At 35.8% G+C, this 22309-nt stretch overlaps 1 protein-coding gene and 1 pseudogene across 12 annotated transcripts in view; both read right to left on the reverse strand.

Moving 5' to 3' along the window:
- The window catches only part of CEP128 (centrosomal protein 128), a 576359-nt gene that overhangs the window by 350009 nt on the left and 204041 nt on the right, over positions 1-22309 (reverse strand). For all 12 annotated transcript variants that reach the window (XM_069092343.1, XM_069092342.1, XM_069092344.1 and 9 more), the window contains 2 exons: positions 17997-18647; positions 15088-15252 (listed from right to left, as the gene is read on the reverse strand). In XM_069092343.1, coding sequence (XP_068948444.1) covers positions 15088-15252; positions 17997-18647 — 816 coding nt within the window. The remainder of the gene's footprint in view (positions 1-15087; positions 15253-17996; positions 18648-22309) is intronic.
- On the reverse strand, positions 20007-21418 carry LOC138164475 (KRR1 small subunit processome component homolog pseudogene; annotated as a pseudogene).

Genomic DNA, 22309 nt, shown 5'->3' on the forward strand with positions numbered 1-22309 from the left:
ACATGTATACCCTAACTTCAGGAATCAGATCTGAGACTGAGAATTTCTAGATGCTAAAGACATATACCAGTAGATAAAATAACTATTTTTACAGAACTCTAATTAATTAGATGCTATTCTACCTTACTGAGTAGTATACTGGACATAATTTAAACCTTTTCTTGATGACTTGGTATCTAAGTAACACATCACAGAGCACTGCATGTAGAGTCTGGAAGGTCTTGAGTTCAAATTCGGCCCCAGACATTTAATAATTGTGTGGCTCTGAGCAAGTCACTTAGCTTGTTTGCCTGGATTTTTCCATCTATTAAATGGAGACAATAATAGTACTACCTCCCAAAATCATCACTGTGAGGATTGAATGAGATATTTATAAAGTACTTTACAAACCTTAAAAGTGCTAATAATAACTGTAGCTATTATTAAAATTAATTCATCTACAATATCATGCTATAAGGTTTATGGGATTTCTTCCCTGTATAGTAAAAGTCCACAGACTTGGGGCAGCTAGGTGGCAGTGAGTAGAGCGCTGACCCCAGAGTGAGAAGGTCCTGAGTTCAGATCCAGCCTCAGACACTTAACACACATACACACACACACACACAAAACTAGCCATGTAACCTTAGGCAAGTTACTTAACCCCAATTGCCCTCCAAAAAGAAAAAAAAAAAGTCCACAGACTGCTTTCTCTAGTCAAGCACAATTGGAGAACAGGTCATGAATTATTGAAGGAGTTATTCCTAAACCAAATTCCTCTAAGTTGTTCTCCTCTTACTCTGGCTGTTTCTTCTCCACCTCTACACACATTAGAAATGGTTGCTAATCCTACTGAATGTTAAATAAGCCAGGAAGGTAGATGCTAAACAAAGAAAGTTATCTACCACAAATTGTGCTACATAGCTTCCTGAGATTTACTACATTCCTTTCTTTGACTTGTTTTTCCTTTGCTTCTTCTCTTTTCTCTAATTTTCTTATGCTTTATGACTACTGCATCCATGGGGATTACGAATTTTGCAAGGTCAGCAAAGTAATTAATCAAATCATCTTTTTCATATGGAACTTCAATTCTTTATTATGTACAGCTTGTTTTTTAGAGTACAAATCAAATATACCTTAATAGTACCAACACTGCCATGCTTGTCTATGTCTGCTTTCTGAACTTACAGTTTCTTCTCCAAATATTTTTAATGTTTCATTGATACATTTCTTTTTCTTTTCTTTCTTCTTTTTTGCATCACTTTCGCTGCCCCACAATCTCTCCCACATACAAGAAGCTCCACCCTTTTCTCCTTTTTTCCCCTCTTCAGTCTGCCTCTTGTAACAAATAAGAAGAGTTGGGGCGGCTAGGTGGTGCAGTGAATAGAGTACCGTCCCTGGAATCAGGAAGACCTGAGTTCAAATCCAGCCTCAGACACTTCATACTTACTAACCCTGTGACTTTGGGCACTTAACTTTGACTTAACCCCAACTGCCCTCTGAAAAGCCAAACACACACACACACACACACACACACACACACACACACAAACCCCAAATAAGAAGAGTCAAAGCAAATTCTTGTGTTGTTAATGAATGAAAATATATCTAAATCCATCATTTGTCTGCTAAATAGGAAATAAGCTTTATTAGTCTTTCAGATTCCTGACTGATCACTATATTCATTAATCTTAATTAGTCTTAAGTACTAAAATTAGTCTTAAGTCTTTCATAATTGTTTTCCTTTTATTATTGTATACATTTTTTTTTGGTGCTACTATATTTTCTGTCAGTTCATGTAATTTTTCCAAGGTTTCTCCGAATCTGTCGTTTTAGTAGTTGTTTTTTTTTTAAATGGCACAATAATATCCCTTCATATTCATATACATATTTGTATGTACATTTTCCAACAGCTAGAAAACCACTTCATTTCCAATTCATGGATGCAGCTTAAAGTACTCCTACGAATAATTTTGTAACTATCGATCCTTTCCCTTCTTCTTTGATCTCAATGGGTTCCTACTAAGTAATGGTTAAGGACTTGCTGTATAGTTTTAGTTTTACTTTTAAGGAATGGTTCCAAATTGTGTTCCAGAATAGCCAGACCACTCCATAGTTCTACCAGAGTGCATTAGGGTGTTTGTCCTTCCATAATCCCTCCAACAATTATATCTTTCCCTTTTATGTAGCTAGTTTTTTCTTCTTTCAAGAGCTGTCTGGTTGTTGTCGTCATCATCATCATTACTTTACCATATATTTATTGGGAAATCTTAATACCTGGATCAATTCCTTATATGTTCTGGGTAACAGGTCTTTGTCAGAAAAATTTTCTGAAAAGATAATTTTTTTTTTCCATTTGATTTTCCTTCCAAGTCTAAATTTATCAATTTTACTCATGTACACTTTTAAAATTTACATGATCAAAATTGTCCATTCTATCTTTTATGATCATCTCTACCCTTTGTTAAATCTAAAAATGCTCCCCCATTCATAGCTGCAGGAGGCATTTCCTTAGTATCTTCTCTACTTTAAGATATGACCATTTATACCTATACCATGTATCTATTTGAAGCTTATAGTGGTAGATAGCATACAGTATTGCAGTATATTGATCTAAGCTTACCATCTGCCAGATAGCTCTCCAACATTCCTGGCATTTTTTGTTGAGTCCTTACTCAAATACTTGGTGCTCTAGGTTTCACTGAACACTATGCTACTGACATAGATTTTGTCTAGGTAATCTGTTCAATTAACCATTTTTTCAGTTGTTAAGATGGTACCAAACAGTTTGATGGTTATTATTTTGTAATATAATTTGAGATCTGCCACTCCTTAGGGTATTGGGAGGATCAAAGATCAAGGGTGGGAAGTTGCTGGACAAAGGAGGGATAGAGATTTGAACAGAGCCACAATGAAAGGCTTATGACCTCATGCAAATGCCTCATCAAATGGGAAGATTCAGAGTTCAAGGGGGTTGCCAGAGCACGTACCTCATCATCTCCAGGCCCAGAGTTTTATCCACTGCACTATCTAGCTGCATCACACTGCTCTCAGAAGGCATAGGAAACATGCTTCCCCTCCCCTCCCCCATTAGAATAGATATATTTCATCACTGTATGTTAAGTCATTTTTCAGTGTTGTCTGATTCTTTTTGGGTTGTTTTTTTTTTTGGGCAAAATTACTGGAGTGGTTTGCCATTTCCTTCTCCAGTTCATTTTACAGATTAGGAAGTCGAGGCAAACAGGATTAAGCGACTTGCCCAGGGTCACCCAGCTCATAAGTGTCTGAATCAGATTTGAATTCAGGAAGATGGGTCTGGCATTCCATCCATAGCCCCCTCATCACTATGATAGTCTTTTCCAATTGTTCACTTACGTTTTGTTTTTTGAGTTTTTTTGCTTTTTGGAGAGGAGAGGGTAGGGGGTTAAGTGACTTGCCCAAGGTCACACAACTAGTAAATGTTAAGTGTCTGAAGCCAGATTTGAACTCAGGTCCTCCTGACTCCAGGGCCCATGTTCCATTATTCACTGAGCCACCTAGCCACTCCCACTTTTATTTCTGTGACTTCTATGTTTGCATTTCAAAATATCCTATTCTGGGCTTTTCACTAGGAATGCTAGGAAATCCTCTGTCACCTTGCCAGTCTGGACCGCATCCTCTAGATGTCCCCATAGGAGAGTTCTATCTGGAAGATATAACATCTTTTTTGTTTGTTTGTTTTAAGCAATGGCGGTTAAGTCACTTGCTCAAGGTTACACGGCCAGGTGTTTCTGGGTGGGTGCTAAGTGTCTGAGCCCGGATTCGATCCCAGATCATCCCAACACTGGAGCCAGTGCTCTTACTCGCTGTGCTACCTGGCCACCCCAAGATGTAACATCTTAATGATCAAGACATCATCTAAAGAGTATCATGCACAGGACAGTTTATTCCTAAGGAAATAACATGTGATTCTTACTCCCAAATATATTTATTATTGGGGTGGAAGGTGGAAGACTGCTAAAACTAATAATTTATTTGAATGTCATTGACTTTTTTTAAATCATAATTGATCTAGGGCTCTTCAAGTACATAAGCAACGGTTAAGTGTTGACTGATTCTTTCAAAAGGCTGAGGTATTTTTACTTATTTCTTTCTTGCAACATTGTTTGGAGTGAATAAGGAAATATGTTGGAGGCTTATATTATTTTTGAGTAAACTGAGACATACAGTCTGTGCCTAACATCTTACCATGCATGAATCAGTGGAGGATATTATACTAGTAATCTTAGCATATGTTGCTCATATACTAAGCAGCTGAAGATGTCTGGTAAAAAGCATAGTAATTAATTATGAGAGGGTAAGGAGTGATATAAACTAAATTTTAAAATAGTTTGCAAACTGAGCTAAACTTTTGAGTATTTATTGGTTTTCTTTAGTTTAAATGCCAGCATATGGAACTGGAGGGCAGCTAGGTAGTGTAGTGGATAGCATGCCAGGTTTGGAGTAGGAAGAATCTTCTTCCTGAGTTCAAATCCAGCCTCAGACACTTACTAGCTGTGTTACTTGGGCAAGTCACTTAAACCTGTTTGTCTCAGTTTCCTCATCTGTAAAATGCACTGGAGAAGGAAATGGCAAACCATTCCAGTATCTTTGCCAACAGAATCCAAATGGGATCATGTGCAATTGGATATGACTAAAAAACAACTAAACAACAAACATGAAACTGGGCAAGATGGCTTTTGCAGCTGCTTTTAGTTACATAATTTTTCATCCTCTCATTCCTAAGAAGCTGATCTTTGACGAGACCTAACATCTCTTAAATAAGAGGTTTGAATAAAAAGTGGTGATGGGAATATAGCATTCACCTGTCATATGGATCCACTTGACCTTTATAATAGTTATTTTGAAATATATGAGTGCTAATTTTTATATTAGATCCTTTTCAAGCTTCCTATAGGCTGTGCTATATGCCATCTCTCGCTTTTACTCTAAAAATAACTCACAATGCAATTTATAGTCTGTGTGTATTAATACTGTTTCTTCGTAGAAGCTGAGTCACCTATGCTCATGTAAGTACTATCAATGTTCTTCAGCTGGTTAGGTAAATGGATCCTTGACAGTATTTTGTTCAGGAAGGTGGCATTATGGATTTAAAGTTTATAAATGACAATTACTTTTATTTGTTATAATAATTTCACTAAAATTTTCTGATGATATATGCAAGTTTTTAACTAGCTTTATTTTTGGAGGGTTCAAAAATATTTTGAATTATGTTATTCTGGGTCTACTGCAGACCTTTAACTTTATCTTAGTACTTCCCCCACATGTTGGCTCCAAACTCCTTCCTTTAGTATAATGAAGAGCAAGATGATGCAGAGCTAAACTATTGAAATGTTGCTTTTTTTCCAAGTTAAGTTTTCAGTGAGGGAGAAGTAGCAGCTTTGTAAATTAACGATGTATTCAGCAGTGTGAGTGCATCTTATTTAATGTAATGTTTTTGTTAAGGTGTGTAGAGAAATGTTTTCATTTAATTTAATGCTTGTATTGAAAATAAAGTGGTGCTTCTGGAGCACTTAAGATCTCAAAGGAAATGTGTAAGCTTTCACTGAAGAGACATCATTCTGGACAGTATAGTTTTACTGAAACAATTTTGCTTGCATAAAATTAGTGTTTCTTTGGAAGGTCTTAAGAATCTATAGGAAAGTGGTAATTTTTAATTAATTTTAGAGCAATTATTCTTATCCTTCATTAACCAGAGTTGATCAATCAAGGATGTTTCCTGTCTTTTAATTGTTAGCAATTTTTTTTTCAAATGTTTTATTAAATTCTGGTTTACATCATTCATTTCCTCCAAATTTTGAGTTACAAATTTTCTCCTGTTTTTCCCCTACCCACTGCCCCAAAATAGTGGTCCCACAGGATATCCCCTCCTCCAATCTGCTCTCTCCCATATCTTCTCCCATACTCCCTTCGACTTTTCCAGTAGGGCATGGTGGATCTCAACGCCCCAGTGCCTGTATATCTTACCTCCCAATTACATGTAAAATAGTATTAATAATAGTGTATATATATGTATATTTAAACATTTGATTATAAAACTTTGAATTCCAGATTCATTCCCTTCCTCCCTTGTCACCCACCCTTACTGGGAAGATAAGCAGTTCAGTATAGGTTGTACATGTGTAGCTATGCAAAACATTACCATAGTAGATATATTCTAAAAGACTAACTATATTTCCTCCCCTCCTATCCCACCTCCCACTTGTTCTATTCTCTACTTTGATCCTGTCCCTTTTCAAAAGTGGGTGCTTCCAACTTCCCTCCCCCCCAGCCTGCCCTCCCTTCCATCATCCCCCCTCTCATCCTCTTCCCCTTTAACTCTCCTGTAGGGTGAGATACCCTATTTATTTAGTGTGTATGTCATTCCCTCCCTGAGCCAAGCAATTTTTCTTAAACAATTAAAAAGCTGGAACAATTATAGATGCCAATTATGAGGGGAAAAAGAACCTTTCTTTCCCAAGCCTTCTTCAACAAACCTAAATAAAGTATAAACTTGCTCCAATCTTCATAAATATGTATTTGTATGTTATTTGCATTCTAAATTTTTCCCAGAGGTGGAAAGCTCTCCTAGGAAGAGAGGACTTCCTAGCATGCCAGGTGAAAAGGTCAGAATAGAAAGGTATATTGAAGTGCAAACATAAGAGTCAAATGTTTCCACAATTTGGAAGAAACCATATAGTGTTGAAGCATATATATTCTAATGGGGGTGGGGGAAGGGAATACAATTAAAAAAAAAAAACCTGAGGCAAATCAGGCCACATACCTATATATACCTATATAACCTAGAGAGGACCTATCTATCACTAGGGGAAAAAAAAAACAAAGCAAGTAGAGTACAAAAAGCTGAGGTTAATCAATCAACAAACATTTATTAAGTTTATTATTTATTAAGTTTACTCTGTACATGCTAGTCCCTGTGCTAAGCACTGGGGATACAAGGAAAAGGTAAAAATCAGACATAATATCAGAAGGATATGAGACAAGTAGGAAGGGAAAAATAAAGCCCTCAACAAACAGCATTGAAATTTTTCAGTAAAATATAAGATTGGACCCTTAACTGAAAGCAAGTGAGGGGTAGCATAGGAAGTCTGAGGAAAAGAGAAGACAGGTATAGTTGTGTGATAAATGGGATACAGAACCAATTAGGGCAAAAAAAGATTGTCTCACAGTGGAGGGAGGGAGGGCCCATTTGAGATTAGATGTGTAAGAGAGGATATAATAGTATCTAGTTTTGCTTCCAAAAAATTATTAGAAGATAATCAATAGCTGTGGGGAAGCTCACTTATCTTATTTACTAAAACCATGGCCTTAGTGTAATGCTGACAATGGCCAGAGGAAACTAGAAAGGTGGGGGTAGGGCCAACTGCCAGGACTATGTAATTTGTATACATTGAGGAAATGTAGGGAAATAAAGTGAGCTAAGACACTATTCCTCCTCAAGGAAGAGGTTCTAGGCACATTGTTCGAGGACATAGGATCAGTCCAAGGAGACAGTGACTGAAAAAAAAAAGGGAGAGGGGGATAAGGTCCTTTTATCACATTCTCTGTCTTTTTATGCTCCCACCTTAGAGTTCCAAAGGAAACTACTCAAAAAATAGATTTGGCTCTTGTTCAGGGTAACTCCAAAAGGAGGTACAGAGGCACTCAATGTACAATGTAGATATGTATTAAAGCATTTTTCTCATATATTCAAAAGAAATGCTTCTGACAAAAAGGACACAAAAGTACATATTGACATCAATATATGAAATATTTAGTGGGATGTTTACATTGGTATTTCACTTTCCCCTTGGTTCTGCACTAGATGACCAACTCTCTCAAGGTCCTTGTTATCGGGCAAGCCAGGACAATGTCTGGGCTCATCTCCCCGAGAAGTGCTCTATTAGCTGCAGGGAGCACCTCCTGCAGTGCTACTGACAGTGAAGGCTGCCTCGGGCTGCAAACATCCATGTTTGGTCACCTATGCTCAGGGAAAGAAACACAAAGCAAAGGAGCCAGCCAGGGGCTTAGGCCTGCCAAGGCAGTACACAAGAAAACAACCTCCATCACCATCATGAGAGGTCTGAGAGAGGATTCCAAGAGATGAGTCCCAGACAGGGGAAAAAAAAGATTGGAAGCAGAAGTGGTTCCTCCCTTTAAAGTTTACTGTGTGGGCTGCTCTTCTTGGCTTAGTGTTAAAGTCTTTGGGGGCATGCTACTCCCCCTGCTACCATCACTGGGAACAAGGTACTTCCATATCTCTTTAAATCTCCAAATCCTTTATCACTGAGTAACACACATGACCCAAGAGGAGTGTCTTAGAGTACCAAAAACTATAAGGGACTCAGCTGATTACCTTAATTACACCAGTAAGAAAAGGAAACTGTGCTTCAGGCCTCAAATCTGATTTTTAGTTCATTTTCTCTTCCTGGTTGGAAGATGCCCAGGCCATGAGAAGGGATGACTTAAGTGGCCTGATGGAAAAGGATTTTAAGTTAAGGCAGAAGAGCAATAGATCAGAAGGTGGAAGAGGATCAATTTCTTCCTTGCCTTGGGGTATGAGTGGTCCAAATTTGATTAAGATGCTGGCCTAGGTGTGAACCACCTTAAGGGGAATCAAGAGATTTCCTCTGGGTCAACTCAAAGAGGTATGCTGTATGGATGGCAGGAATGAGGGATGGGGAGAAGGGTGGGCACTGCTTCATAGTGGTTTGTTCTAGGTCATATTTTCCTCAGGGTTGGTGGGTAAAATGTAACTTATAGCCTTAGAGAATTTCCTTACAAACTGAGAGATATTTGTGTTAGTCACAGTCAGTATATATCAAAGGCAGAACTTCAGCACAGGTTTTCCTGACTCAAAATTCAACACTCTATCCACAATACCAGGATGCCTTTCCTATAAATGATATAACCGTAAAATGTAAAAATTGGTTATAATTTTAAAGTTTTTCATTTTTTGATGATAAGAAATCGAAAGGAAATTATCACATAACAGGGTTCACATTTTAGTGAGATTTCCATCAAGGGGGAAAATCTGGTTCCTAAGTAAGCTCTGGACTAATGCGAAGTGATACACACAACCAAGGTATGAACACAATCTGCCTAACAAGGTGTAGAAGCTTAAACTTTCAAATGAATGTTCGGTACTAGCCTTCTCTCTCTCTCTCTCTCTATTTTTCTTCTCATTCTTCTGGAAATGTTAAATCTCTAGAGCTCTGGCCACTATACATGGATATCTTCATATGAGAAAATGATTCAATTAAAAACTTTTGATGGGGACGACTAGGTGGCACAGTGAATAGAGCACCAGCCCTGGAGTCAGAAGGACCTCAATTCAAATCCAGCCTCAAACACTTAACACTTAATAGCTGTGTGACCTTGGGCAAGTCACTTAACCCCAATTGCTCTGCTCCCTGCCCTCCAGAAGAAAAAAATAAAAGTAAGAACTTTTGATTTTCAAATGACACCAGAAAGTCATATAGGTGTTTTCCCTCCACCCATTCAAAATAACAGAAATCTTTAAAATGTAGGGCTACATTTAAAACAAAGCTATCAGAAGTATTTATTAGTTTCTTCACTTCTGAGCTCTAGTTTATCTTATCTAAAAATGTCAATGTAGCATACAATATGCATTTTACAAAAGATAATGCATCAAAATATGTAAATAAATGACAAGATTTATAGTTCAACATTATTTTTACTAACAGTGCTATCAAAAATGACAAATCTAGGACACTATTTTAGTGGCATTTTACATGTAGCACATTCACTTGAGAAAAAACTTAAAATTTTTAAAATTTTGTTATAGAAAGTTAATTTATATAAGATCCTTCGTAGTGATAGCAGATCACATAGTGCTTTCATAAGTTTGCAAAGCACTGTCCTCACAATAAACTTACTGGGGTAGATAGAGCAAGTGCTATGATCCCGTTGTTACAGATGAGAAAACTAAGACCCACAGAGTTGAAATGACTTGACAATGGTCAGCGAGTAAATGGCTGAGAGACCCAAATCTGACATTCTTACTTCAAATCAAAACCCCAATACTCTAAATTATCCAATACTTTTGGCAGAAAAAGTAGTGTTATAAGTCTTCAAAGGAATGTCCTCTGATAGAGTCAAAACATGAATATGAGAATAACATTGTCTGAACTAAAGTAAAATATCTAGCTTTTATGATGTTTCCCTTTGTTCTAAGCTAAGAAATAAATGAGTTGAACAAATTCCTAATGATGGGAGAAAACCTCAATATCACTTTGTGATGTTTTTTTCCCATTAAACAGCCAACAAGAAAAATCACAAACTCATAATGTGAAAATTCTGTAGAATGCATAATACTTGTTCTTTTTGTCGAGATAAACTGAAAAATAGCCTATGACAAAGCAAAAACTCAGATGTTAGAAAAATGCATTTTGTTCCCACATATCACTACTGAATAGTGAAATAAAGTGTGTACATATATTTGTTAACAATGATCCTATGACATGGATTCAGACTTCTGCTGATGCATAATGGGATTTTGATGAGGATATAACATTTTTCTCAGTTTGCAAATCCAAAGGCAGCTCATGATGTGAAATAAAAATCAAAAGTGAAGAATACCATCAAAATAGCAGAGCAAGATGACAACAATGAGGTGGGATTTTTTTTAGCAACATAAAGAAATGTCTGTTTCCTGAAGGTCCAGGAATTTTATCATGTTAACTAGATATCTCTGGCTTATAAAAAGCTGCCTTTTTCAATTAAGTAGGACAGAATTACAAATAAAACTCATCCATGAGACATCCCTGTAAATATTCTTTGAAATGAAATTCTTTGTACTTCTTTTACAAGGAGATTGTAAAAAAAATTTTTTTTTAATTAAAAATGGATTTCAGGAATTCTTGTTGTTGAAGATTCTTGAATTTCAAAGTTGAAAGAGACCTTAGAGAAAATGTGGTCTAACCTCTACCTGACAGGAGTCACAGCCATAATTGCACTGAGGGGGGCATCTAACCACTGTGTGATTCCTCCAATAATAGAGAAGGGCATGAGTTCTCAGGGATCCCCTGCTGCTTTTCAGTGATCACGGAATTACATAAATTCTTAACATGTTTATGTGATACTACTTAACATGTGAATGAATAAGCAAGCAAATGAATGAAAGAATGAGTGAAAATGTATTTATTGTTTATCATGTGCCAAATACTAGAAACTGGAACACTGGAAAATACAAATACGAAAGGAAAGACAAGTTTCTGTCTTCAAGAACCTTACATTCAAGGGGAGATAGCATGTACAGAGAAGCGGTCAGGGAGCTATTTCAGTTTGGAAGATTTATGAGGCCAAGTATGGTAGCAATCAGATGTCCATACTAAGTATGGTACTAATATGGTGAGCCTCTGAGATGGAGGTAAAGGGCATCAGGTTGTCAAAAAAGGTGTAAACCAGCCCAATTCATACACCAAGCAGGTCAAAGCTTCCATGCTGCTCAGCAGTTGAATTGGACCCACAAGTGGACACAGAACTTGCAGCCTGTCTAAGGTAAGTGGAAGGAAGGAAGGAAGAGAGGGAGCAAGAGACAGAGAAGGGAGGAAGAGAAGAAAACTGAAAAAGGGAAGAGAGTGAAAGAGGCAGGGATGGAGGAAAGAAGCTCCTTCTGTGCTGTCTGCTCCCTACAAGTTTCCCCATCCTTAGAAATCTTAGAAAAAAGTTCACTAGTATCTGTAACCCCCATGAGCTAATATTAATCTCACCTAACCTCCTTGAAACACTTGACTACTCTTGGTGCCTTCACATCTTCTGATCTATATGCAATATGGATTATTATTGATAATGATAATAATATTGCTTTTTACATGGTATTCTGAGGCATGCAAAGGACTTTACATATGTTGTCTCATTTAATCCTCACAACAAAACTGTGAATTAGGTACTGAGGTACAGGGATTAAATGACTTACCCAGGGTCACACAGCTATTAAGTGTTTGAGATAGCATTAGAATTTAGGTCCTCCTTTTTCCAAGCCCATGTTCAATCTACTGCTCTAACGAGCTGCAGAAACATCCAAACTTATGATTCAACTGAAAGGGCTCTCTACAAAGTTACCAATTATCTCTTACTTTAAATCTAAACACCTTTACTCAATTCTCATCCTTCTTGACCTCTCTGCATGATCTGCCACTGTGGATCACCACTTCTGGGATAATCTCTATCCTTTATCAGTTTTCAATATGCTGTTCTGTTGGTTTTCCCCCTATTTAGCTAACACACTCTTCTCAGTCACCCTTCCTGAATCTTTTCCATGTCTCTCCTTCTAAATGTGGGTGTAAACCCAAGACTCTGTCCCACACTCCCTTTTTTTCACTATAATCTCTCAAGTGATGATCCGATCACTTTCTGTGGGTTCCCTGATTACATGCATGCAGACGATTCCCAGTTGTATATATAAGCAAGATCTATCTACTCAATCAGGCCTGAACAACTGGTGGCCCACCAAAGGATTTCAGGCAGCCCACAAAAAATGTAGAGGAAGGCATCCTCTACATTTTTCACGGGTCGCCCTATATTTTTTGGCATGCCTGCAGGCTGAAAGTTGTGCAGATCAGTATTAGACATTTCAAACTGGATATCCTAGAGCCATCTCAAATTCAGCATATCCAAAATAAAATTCATTATCTTTTCCCTAACTCACCCATCTTCTAAATTCCCTGTTAATGTTGAAGAAACCATCATCCTTCTAGTGACTCAAGTTCACAAACTCAACGCCATCCCTGACTCCTCTCATTCACCCAATTATCATCACATGTCTAATCCTGTCATATCTATCTGCACAACATCTCTCATATCTATCTCCTTTCCTGTCACACAGGCACTGCCTTAGTTCACCACCCCTCATTTATACTATTTCTAAAGAATCCTATTGAGTCTCCCTTTCTGAAATCTCTCCCCACTCTAATCTATCCTGGACACTGCCACTAAAGCAGGAGTTCTTAACATTTTTGTGTGTCATGGACTGCTATGGCAGACTGGTAAAGCCCACATATCCCTTCTCCAGATGATATTTATAAATACATAAAATTTGCACAACCAGGTCCACAACTTTTGTGTCTCCATTTCTTCAACGAAAAAATTACAACATCTAGAGTGACTTCTAATTCTACAATCCTAAGGCACATTCCCATCCCATTACTACCTTTACAATACAGCAAGACCGGACTACTAGTTTCTCCTCTTATGATGCTCAACCTCGCATCTGTATACCTTTGAAGAGGCAATCTCCCATTCCTTAAAGGCTTTCTTTCCTGCCTCTGAGTTTTCCAATGCCAGGTGTTCTTCAAGACTCAAAAGTGACACCTTTTGCAGAGGTCTTTCCTAGACAAGCTATCCTTTCTACAGTTACCTTGTATCTACTTTATATGTATATATGTGTATACACATACCGACATACATGCACACACACATATGTACACAAACATGCACACAAGGAATCTTCTCCAATAGAAAAAAGGACCTTGAAGTCAGGGCACTTTTTTTACTTTTTCTTTGAATTCTTGGCACTTAGCACAGTGCTGGGCACATAAGTGTTTAATGTGAATAAATGCTTATTGATTGATTGAACTCTACCTAAGTCAGTGCTCACATCCACTGTGAACTATGTGTAGAAGATGATTAAATTATTAATATCTGTGGCTTCCTCCTGCAGTTCAGCACAGGTTTCTTCTAATAAGTACAAAGCACAATGTTGAATATCCAATAAGCAGTCAATAAATTATCACTGATTAACTGTTCAGTAAGTTAGCATGTGTTCATAGAATGTACCCTAATTAATGTTAGGGCAAACGTAATATTTTTACAAAGATAAATCTGTTAAAAGTATATACAGCACATCTACATGGCATTTTATTTTCAAATATAAAGACATATGCATATATTATATATTACATATATACGTATCATTTCATCCTAGATTTTATATATACATGTACATATATATAATACCCCAGATACAAATGATTTCTAGAATATCTACTAATTATGATTCTAGATCTAACCTTACTTCTCTATATACAATGATAAAAGAGATTTAAGACAAATCCTTAACTCTTAAAATCCTGTGCTGACAAGAAAACTCCCAGCTATAAAGGTGTAAAAAGGAATACATCTGTAGTCAAAAATGGAAATCAGTGATAAAACATTTATTTCAACAATGGTACAGTGTACTTTTAATTTTCCAGATATCAAATTTTTCTCTTTCTTTAAAATGAACAAGGAAACAGTATTTTTAAAAGTAAACAAAATTTTTGGCTAGCATTTTAATTCTGAGAAAGTCAGGAAAGTTAGCATTATTGCCACAATAACAGATGTAATTAGATAGTTATGAACATTAGATATGGCAAAACAAAGAATGACACAGGAACTAAATTATACTTACTATCATAATGATTTCTAAAAAGTCTTTAAAACATAAACCTAATGCCTTATTTCCTTGATCTTAAAGATGGATTAGGAGCACATATAAGAAGAGATTAAGAACAGAAAATCATAAGCTAAATAATAAAAGATACCTTATATGATTTGAACAAAGTAAAATACGGGGTTCCCTTTTTGTACTAAAATCCTGTAGCATTAACTGTCAGTACAATCTATTAGGCATTTATCACATATTACCTTATATTGTTAGTTAATATTTCACATCTCTCATTGCCTCAACTAAATTATAAACTCCAGGAGGGCAAAAACCAAGTCTTATATTTCCCACAATGCCTGAGACAGATGGCACATTCGATATACATTTATTTATAGATTTATTATGTTATATTGAATATATGATTAGATATATGAGTAGTTATATTACAGCATTTACTCAGAGTGCCTAACTCATTCATGGGATCTCACTCAATAGGAGACTATAGAAATGTAAAATGAAGGCTCTAAAAGAAGCTGACTGGTGGTTAAAAGGTACAAAACCATAAATTCCAATAAAATTTATCTGCCATGGTCTCACAATTATTCTTCTGAAGTTAAGAACCCAATCACTTATTCCACCATCTGTACCAAAGGAAATAAAAAAACAACTTAATTTTGAAAAGTAGAATACAGACTTCTCTTTACCTTATCTTCCAATTGCTGTTTCACAAGATGATATTTTCGCATAAGTTTTGAGTTCTCATCCTCTTGGTGGGCTAACTCTTCTGTAAGCTTTTCACACTGAATTTTTATTTTCTCCATCTGCCAACGATGAACTTTTGCCACATTCTTGTCTTCCAAGTTTTCTGCCTGATGAAAGGAGAAGGATAAGATAGAGACCACTGTCAACAGGTAAAGTGTTTTAAAATAATGCAAGTCAATTTTAAAGAATATACAGAAATCACAAAAAAACCACTACCAATGGACAAAGAAGCTAAATATCTTTAGTTATTTCTCAATGTACACACACACACACACACACACACACACACTCTCTCTCTCTCTCTCTTTCTCTAAAAGATAATATGGTGTTACAGAAAGTACACTAACACCAGAAAACCTAGGGATTCAATTCTTTTCTCTGACACTTACTAGCTTTGAAACTTTGGGTATAAATCCTTGTGACACAAGCAAATAAGCTAACAAATAAAATGTCTCTTATTGTAAAAAATAATCCAATACCATTACCAAGTTTACGTATCATCTTTTTACTTCTTATAAGTCCTGTTAAGAAGTTCAGGTACAATATGAAATCACATATTTACTTTAGTTAAATCAATTATTTTGTTGAAGATATATAATTGGAGGCAGTTAAATAACTGATACTATATTTCAATAGTTTAAGGGTCCATGACTTCATCAGTATCAGCAGTCTTTCCATTAACATAGATTATAAGCCATTTATGTTTCCAAAGTCAACCTGCAAGGTGTTAGGTATCAGGAAGCCATCATATGACTGCCAGACCTGTGGTAGATACAAAAGCATCTCCTGATTTATGTAGGCTAGTATTTAGATGACAGTATACAGTTCCAAGTCAGTACTCAAAACCTTTACAACTTGATAGACCTTTTCAAAGTTTGTCCTCTGCTTCCAAAGATTTCAAAAACCCAGGGTGCCACTCTATGCTATGATGAGGTAGTACTTTTAGTAAAGTCAAGAGACAAATCATGACTGGATTGCATCTGATTTTCAAATAAATTTAAATTAAATGGCAAGAACATTTCACTGAGACTTAAGAAATCAAAGAATGAGAATGGTGATACTAAGTTGGATGGAAAAAATATTTTCAATCTCCTAAAATAGAAAAGATTAAGTACATCACAATTTGCAAGACCAGACAAAGTTCCATTTTCCAGTAATTACAATGAAAGTGCAACATGGGAATATCCCCAAAACAAATGTAAAGATTCAAAGGAACATACCCTATATAGAGTTTCCTACCCAAAGTCCATTGGCATGTCAATATATAAATCTCCCACAGTATCTGTATTCTCTATTCCTTTCCCATTAATTTCTTAAATAAAAAATGGTGATGGATGAGAGAGAGTAGTTATTTCTCAGATGAAACAAACATCTAATGAATGTTAAAGAGCAAAAAGATCTGGCAATTCTCACTCTGGATCAATTTTCAGTTCTCACATTGATATTCCAGACTAGATGTACCATTCCCTCAAGTCTCAGTCTCTCCATTTCAAAACCCTTAAGAAGTTCATGGAAGGTACACAATCTACTTTCAAATTACAATGCTTTACATGTGGATAATTTATTTTTTATTTGAAATTCCAAATATTACTCTCCTTTCATTCCACATGAATTCACAACATATCAAAAAGGGAGGTGACAAGTAATTTTCCTATTTTACAAAAAGAAATACCAAGTGATCAAACAAATTACAAAGCCAGGATCAAATTCTCTCGGTTCCAAAAATTAATTTTAAATAATAGTTCTTAGTTTCATGAAGTTATTGCCTCAAAGACCTAGCTTAGATGATGTTATTTTATTTGAACACATTTATATTATAGAGAACTCTCCAGATTGGACATAGTAGGTAACAGATCTCATTCAAATGCAAATTTGAGTTCAGAATTAATAGAGTTAATAGTTTTCAGAGTTACTACCTCCTCATAAACATCCATATTGGTTGTTAAATTTCTTGACTTTGGAGTCCTTTCCAAACTAATTCATTTCCATATTTACAAGACATCTTTCTCTTGAATCACATAAAATTGTGAGATATGATAAAGTATTTCATGACTTGTATGCAGTGAAACTTGCATCGTACACAAAATGCATAGTAGTACTACTGCCTTTCAGAGAATTACTCATTTTAAATTGGCTTTACAATAAAAGGAGGGTTTAAAAAATAACTTCTGTAAATTAATCACCCTAATGAGATTATGTTCCAAAATAGTTCTCTAACGTGTCAATGATGCTGTAACTGTCATTCTTTGCAAGTATTTCCATCAATGAGATATGACAATCTCACAATAAAGCACTTACCCAGCAACATTTTGAAAGATAAAACTCAAAATGAGCTTGTTCTGGTTATTTTTTCACAGTGCCTACAGGCTGACTTCTTATGGTTACTACTACATTAATAAGACACATATACATATATGCATCTATATGTATATGTGCCTTATTAATGTAGTTAATTAATTAATATTTATATAGGAGCTATGAACTTGACAAGTCTTTGACATTTTTCATTTCAGAGGCCATAAATGTTAAATGAAAACACATTTGAAGTTCCACCTCTTACTGTCACCTCTATCTTTTCTGAACTCTTGAAATAGCTAAACATCCTTTTTAAGGGTTTCTGTATTCTGCAGGTGTTCCCAAGTAGCTACTATAACTCATTGCAACTCTTGCTGAAAAGACAAGAATAAGCCCTCTTGATTGTTAGTTTTATCTTTTCTTCAGTGTTTAGAATAGAGAATGATCTCTACAAGTTTGCATTTTATGTTTACTTTTATGTTTTACAAGTTTACTTCATGACCTAGTAGAAAAAAAAAATCCTAAAAGAATCATCCCACTAATTGTGCACCAATACCTTCAGGGATCTAATGAGGCTCTCAACTTCACTCTGTTCTTGTTTAAACTGCAGCTTTAGCTCTTGAATACTGCGATCATGCTTGGCTTTCATGTTCTGTAATTCTGTCCGGAGATCTTCCAGCTCGCTCTGGCGTACATCTCTTTCTACTTTTAACTGCCTGATGACTGTATTTGTTTCCTCCTGGCTAGATCCCTCCATTTTCTTGAGATCAGAAAGGTTTTTAAGCGCCTCCTTCTTGGCCCGCTCTTCCTCAGCCACTTTATTAATGAGCTCTGCTCGAGAAAAACTGAGGTCCTTGATAGTCTCTTGGAACTCAGAGAGTTTTTCCTTGTCTTTTTCTCGGGATTTTTTTATATCAGCAATTTCCTTCTCAAGGTGCTCTTTTTCACTAGTTATCTGGTTATGTACCCTACTGTGCTTTTGCAATTCATTTTCCAATTGATGGACAGTGTCTTTGAGGGTCCTGACTTCCTCCTCCACGTCCATTTGCTGACACTTCATTTCACTAAGTTTTCTCTCCTTACAATGAAGCTCCTCTTCCTGATTAGCACGCTTGGTTATGATGTCATTCAGCTCCTGTCGAAGACTTTCGATCCGGCATGAAGCTAAGTGAAGCTGACCCTTCAAGTCATCTTTCTCTTTCAGCATCTAGCAAATTTAAAACAAAGAAAAATATTATAAAATTTCTTTAAAAATTTTTTATATAGGCTATTTTACAACAAAATTAAACTTATTCCAAGAATAACGAATATTCACTTACAAAAATGTTTTAGACTTCCTCCCCCCCTCACAATTTTATGATCAGTACTTGCTGATGGAAGAATTTTTTATAAAAATGAGAGAAGAAATGCACAATTAATAGATTCAGCCATAGCCTGACACTAGTAGTCAATGAAAGTGGGAAAGATGTATGAATCAAATTCACCGAGCAAACAAACAAACAAATCTCTTTAATTAGAAACCTATTAACTTTAGTTCTGTGAAAAATTTCAACAGCAGCTGGGTGATAGTATAGTGTACTACTGTATATTTTTCATAGATTCTGTGTTAAAGAAATTAATAGCATAAGCAAGATTTCTAGCTCATTGTCAACATTTTAAAAGTTGTTTTTAAAGTCAACTGAAAGTACCTTTTTATTTTCTAACTTTTTAAATAGTATTTATTTTTCCAATTACATGTAAAAACAATGTTTGACATTCAGTTTTTAATAATTCTGAGTCCCAAATTTCTGCCCTCCCTTCCATATCTCTCCCTAAAAAGATAAGAATTTTAAATAGGTTATATATGTGCAGTTATTTAAAGCATAGTTCCATATTAGTCATGTTGTGAAAAGAAGAAACAGAACAAAAAAATACAAAAAAAGATAGAGGGAAAGCAGTATGCTTCAATCTGCATTTAGACTCTCAGTTCTTTCTCTGGATATGGATAACATTTTTCTTTGGAATTGTCTTAGGTCATTGTACTGATGAAAAAGGCTAAGTTATTCATAGCTGATCATTGCTGTTACTGTGTACAGTGTTTTCTTGGTTCTTCTCACTTCACTTTGTAACAACGTTTCCAGGTTTTTCTGACGTCTAATATTCCATCACAATCATACACCACAGCTTGTTCAGTCATTCCCCAACTGATGGGCACCCCTTCAATTTCCAATCTGTTGCTGCCACAAAAAGAACTACTATGATTATTTTATACACACACACACACACACACACACACACACACACACTCACACACACAAACATATTTTCTCTTTTTTATGATCTCTTTAGGATACAGACTTGGTAGTAGTATTGCTGGACAAAAGGGCATGAATAATTTTTTTTTTTTTTAGGAAAAATAAGTAACAACAAATTTATTTACTTTTACAAGGCAAATTTGATGGTAAAACAGATTAGCACATGTCAGATTTTTTTTATTCCACGTGATATAAAACTGAATGGAAACTAAATTCCATCTGAATCTTCCTGGAATAAAACTGCCTTAATCTATTTAAGTTAAACACATGCCTTTCTCTTTTAGTTCATAATTTATTTTGTTAGCAAATATGTAAATGATAATAACAGCTTGTATTTAGAGAAAGCCTTGTTTTATAAAACAAGATTCATTTAAATTATTAAAAATGTGTCCCATTGCACAGTCTCACTTTTCAGATGAGTAAACAAAGGTCAAGGCCTAAAAATCCTTTACAAAAGGAAAGAAAGATACACAAATCCTATTATAACTTGAGTCCTCTTTTTGCTTCTAATTTTTTCTTCTTCTTCTGTCTCTTTTCATCAGCTTCCACCTTCAGCTTTACTTCCTCAGTAGTAAGGGCCCCCAATTTCTTTGTCTTTGCCTTCTTCACTTTTTCTTTGAGAGCAGCTATATCAATTTTTGTTTCAGCAGAAGCTTTCTTAGGTTTCATAACTGGTTTTTCTTTTGGTGGGATAAAAGCCTTGTTTCTTTCCACCTGTCTCTTACTGACTGCTTCAGCTTGTTTAGCCTTTATTTGCTCCATTCTTTGTTGCTTCTTCTGACTTTCTTTCAAAAAGTATTCACCACTAGCCAATTCTTTATCAATCCGACTTTCTGGCTGTGGAGGTGGGAATGGTGTATACTCTTTCTTAATAGTTTTTTTCCTTTGTTCCTTGCGTTTATTCAAATTTTTGTGTTTGAACTGTGGCAAAAACCTTTCCCAATCTTGTGATCTTAATTCAGAGTCCTTTGAGAGCTCTCGTTTAATCATCAATGTTTTTCATAGTATCCAGGACTACTTTTCGAACTTCTTTTAAACCATTAAATGGTCCAAGAGCTGAAACAGTGTTACCCTGAACCATGATGTAACAGTTTGTTAACAGTTCCAATGCCTTCAGAGTAGATCCTTTGTGTCCAATAAGCCGTTGTCTTCTTTTTACAAATCTCTGTTTGTTTCTTACTAAAGAACTGATCTTAATGATGTCACATGCAGTGTCATCCCCAAGAATTCGTATTGCCTGTTCAAATGGGACACTTCTTGCTAAAAGCTTTATTAAGTCCCTGGCCCTGATGATGATATAAGGATCAAAAGTCTTCTTAGTTGTGCAAACAGTCATGCTACCTTCAATTAGGTCCAGTGTTGCATTTATATGATGTTCATGCAAAGCTTTCTGCACCAAAGGCCAACATTCCTTCAGGTAGGCTTCTCTGCACTTGGGAACAAAGTTCCAAAACTGCTTTCTTCTAACAGTCCTCTGGGGTTGCCATCCTTTGTAAATGAGGTTTCCTTCCATCCATCAGGAACAGTGAGGGGTTCTGATTCATCCACAGCGCGGTTCCCTCGTTTCTGGTTCCGAAGCCCACTCTCCACTGTTGTGGACTCTTTCTCTGTCCGTGCCTTAGGAGTCGCAGCCATGGCAAGCGTTTCCGGCTTCCGGAAGGGCATGAATAATTTGATTGCCCTCTGGGAATAGTTCCAAATTGAAAAGCACCGATTTTAAGCAAAATAAAAATCTAATCACACATTTTAAAATTTATTATTTATTTACTTTTAACATTCTTTTCTTTTTTTTTAATTTTGAGTTTCAAATTCCCTCTCTCCCTCCCACATTGTATCTCACCACTGAGAAAGCAGGTAACATGATAGCAAATTATACATGTGAAATCATGCAAAGACTATTTTCATATTAGCCATATTTTTTAAAAAGCAAGAAAAATAAAGAAAGTGAGAAACTTATACTTCTGTCTACACTCAGAATTCATCAGTTTTCTCTCTGGAGGTAGATAGCATTTTTTCATCATGGGCACCTTGGAATTGTCTTGGATGACTGTACTGATCATGAATAGTGCCATTCATCATATTACAACATTGCTGTTACTGTGCACTATAGTCTGCTGGTTCTTCTCACTTCACTTTACATCAGTTCATATGAATTTTCCCTTTTTTTTTTTTAATGAAACCACACCCCTTACCATTTCTTATAGTACAGCAGTATTACGTCACAATCTTATACCATAACTTATTCAGCCATTCCCCATTTGATAAGCATCCCCTCAACTTCTAATTCTTTATTCACAACATAAAGAGAGCTATACAGAACCAGGAGAACATTATATATAGTAACAGCCACAATGTGCTATGACTAACTTTGATAGACATCTCTTCTTAGCAATGCAAAGATTCAAGAACAACTCCAAAGGACTCAGGATGGAAAATGTTGTCCATATCTAGAAATAGAACTATGAAGCCTAAATGTAGATTGAAGCATATTATTTGAAGCATATTTTCAATGGTGTACTTCCTTATCAAGAACATAATCAAAAGCAAAAATACTATAGAAGAGATTCATTTGTTA

The sequence above is a fragment of the Petaurus breviceps genome, unplaced genomic scaffold (genome assembly GCF_028583685.1).
Source record: "Petaurus breviceps papuanus isolate PSGF00001 unplaced genomic scaffold, PetGlider_PUasm1.0 189, whole genome shotgun sequence".
NCBI classification, from domain to species: domain Eukaryota; kingdom Metazoa; phylum Chordata; class Mammalia; order Diprotodontia; family Petauridae; genus Petaurus; species Petaurus breviceps.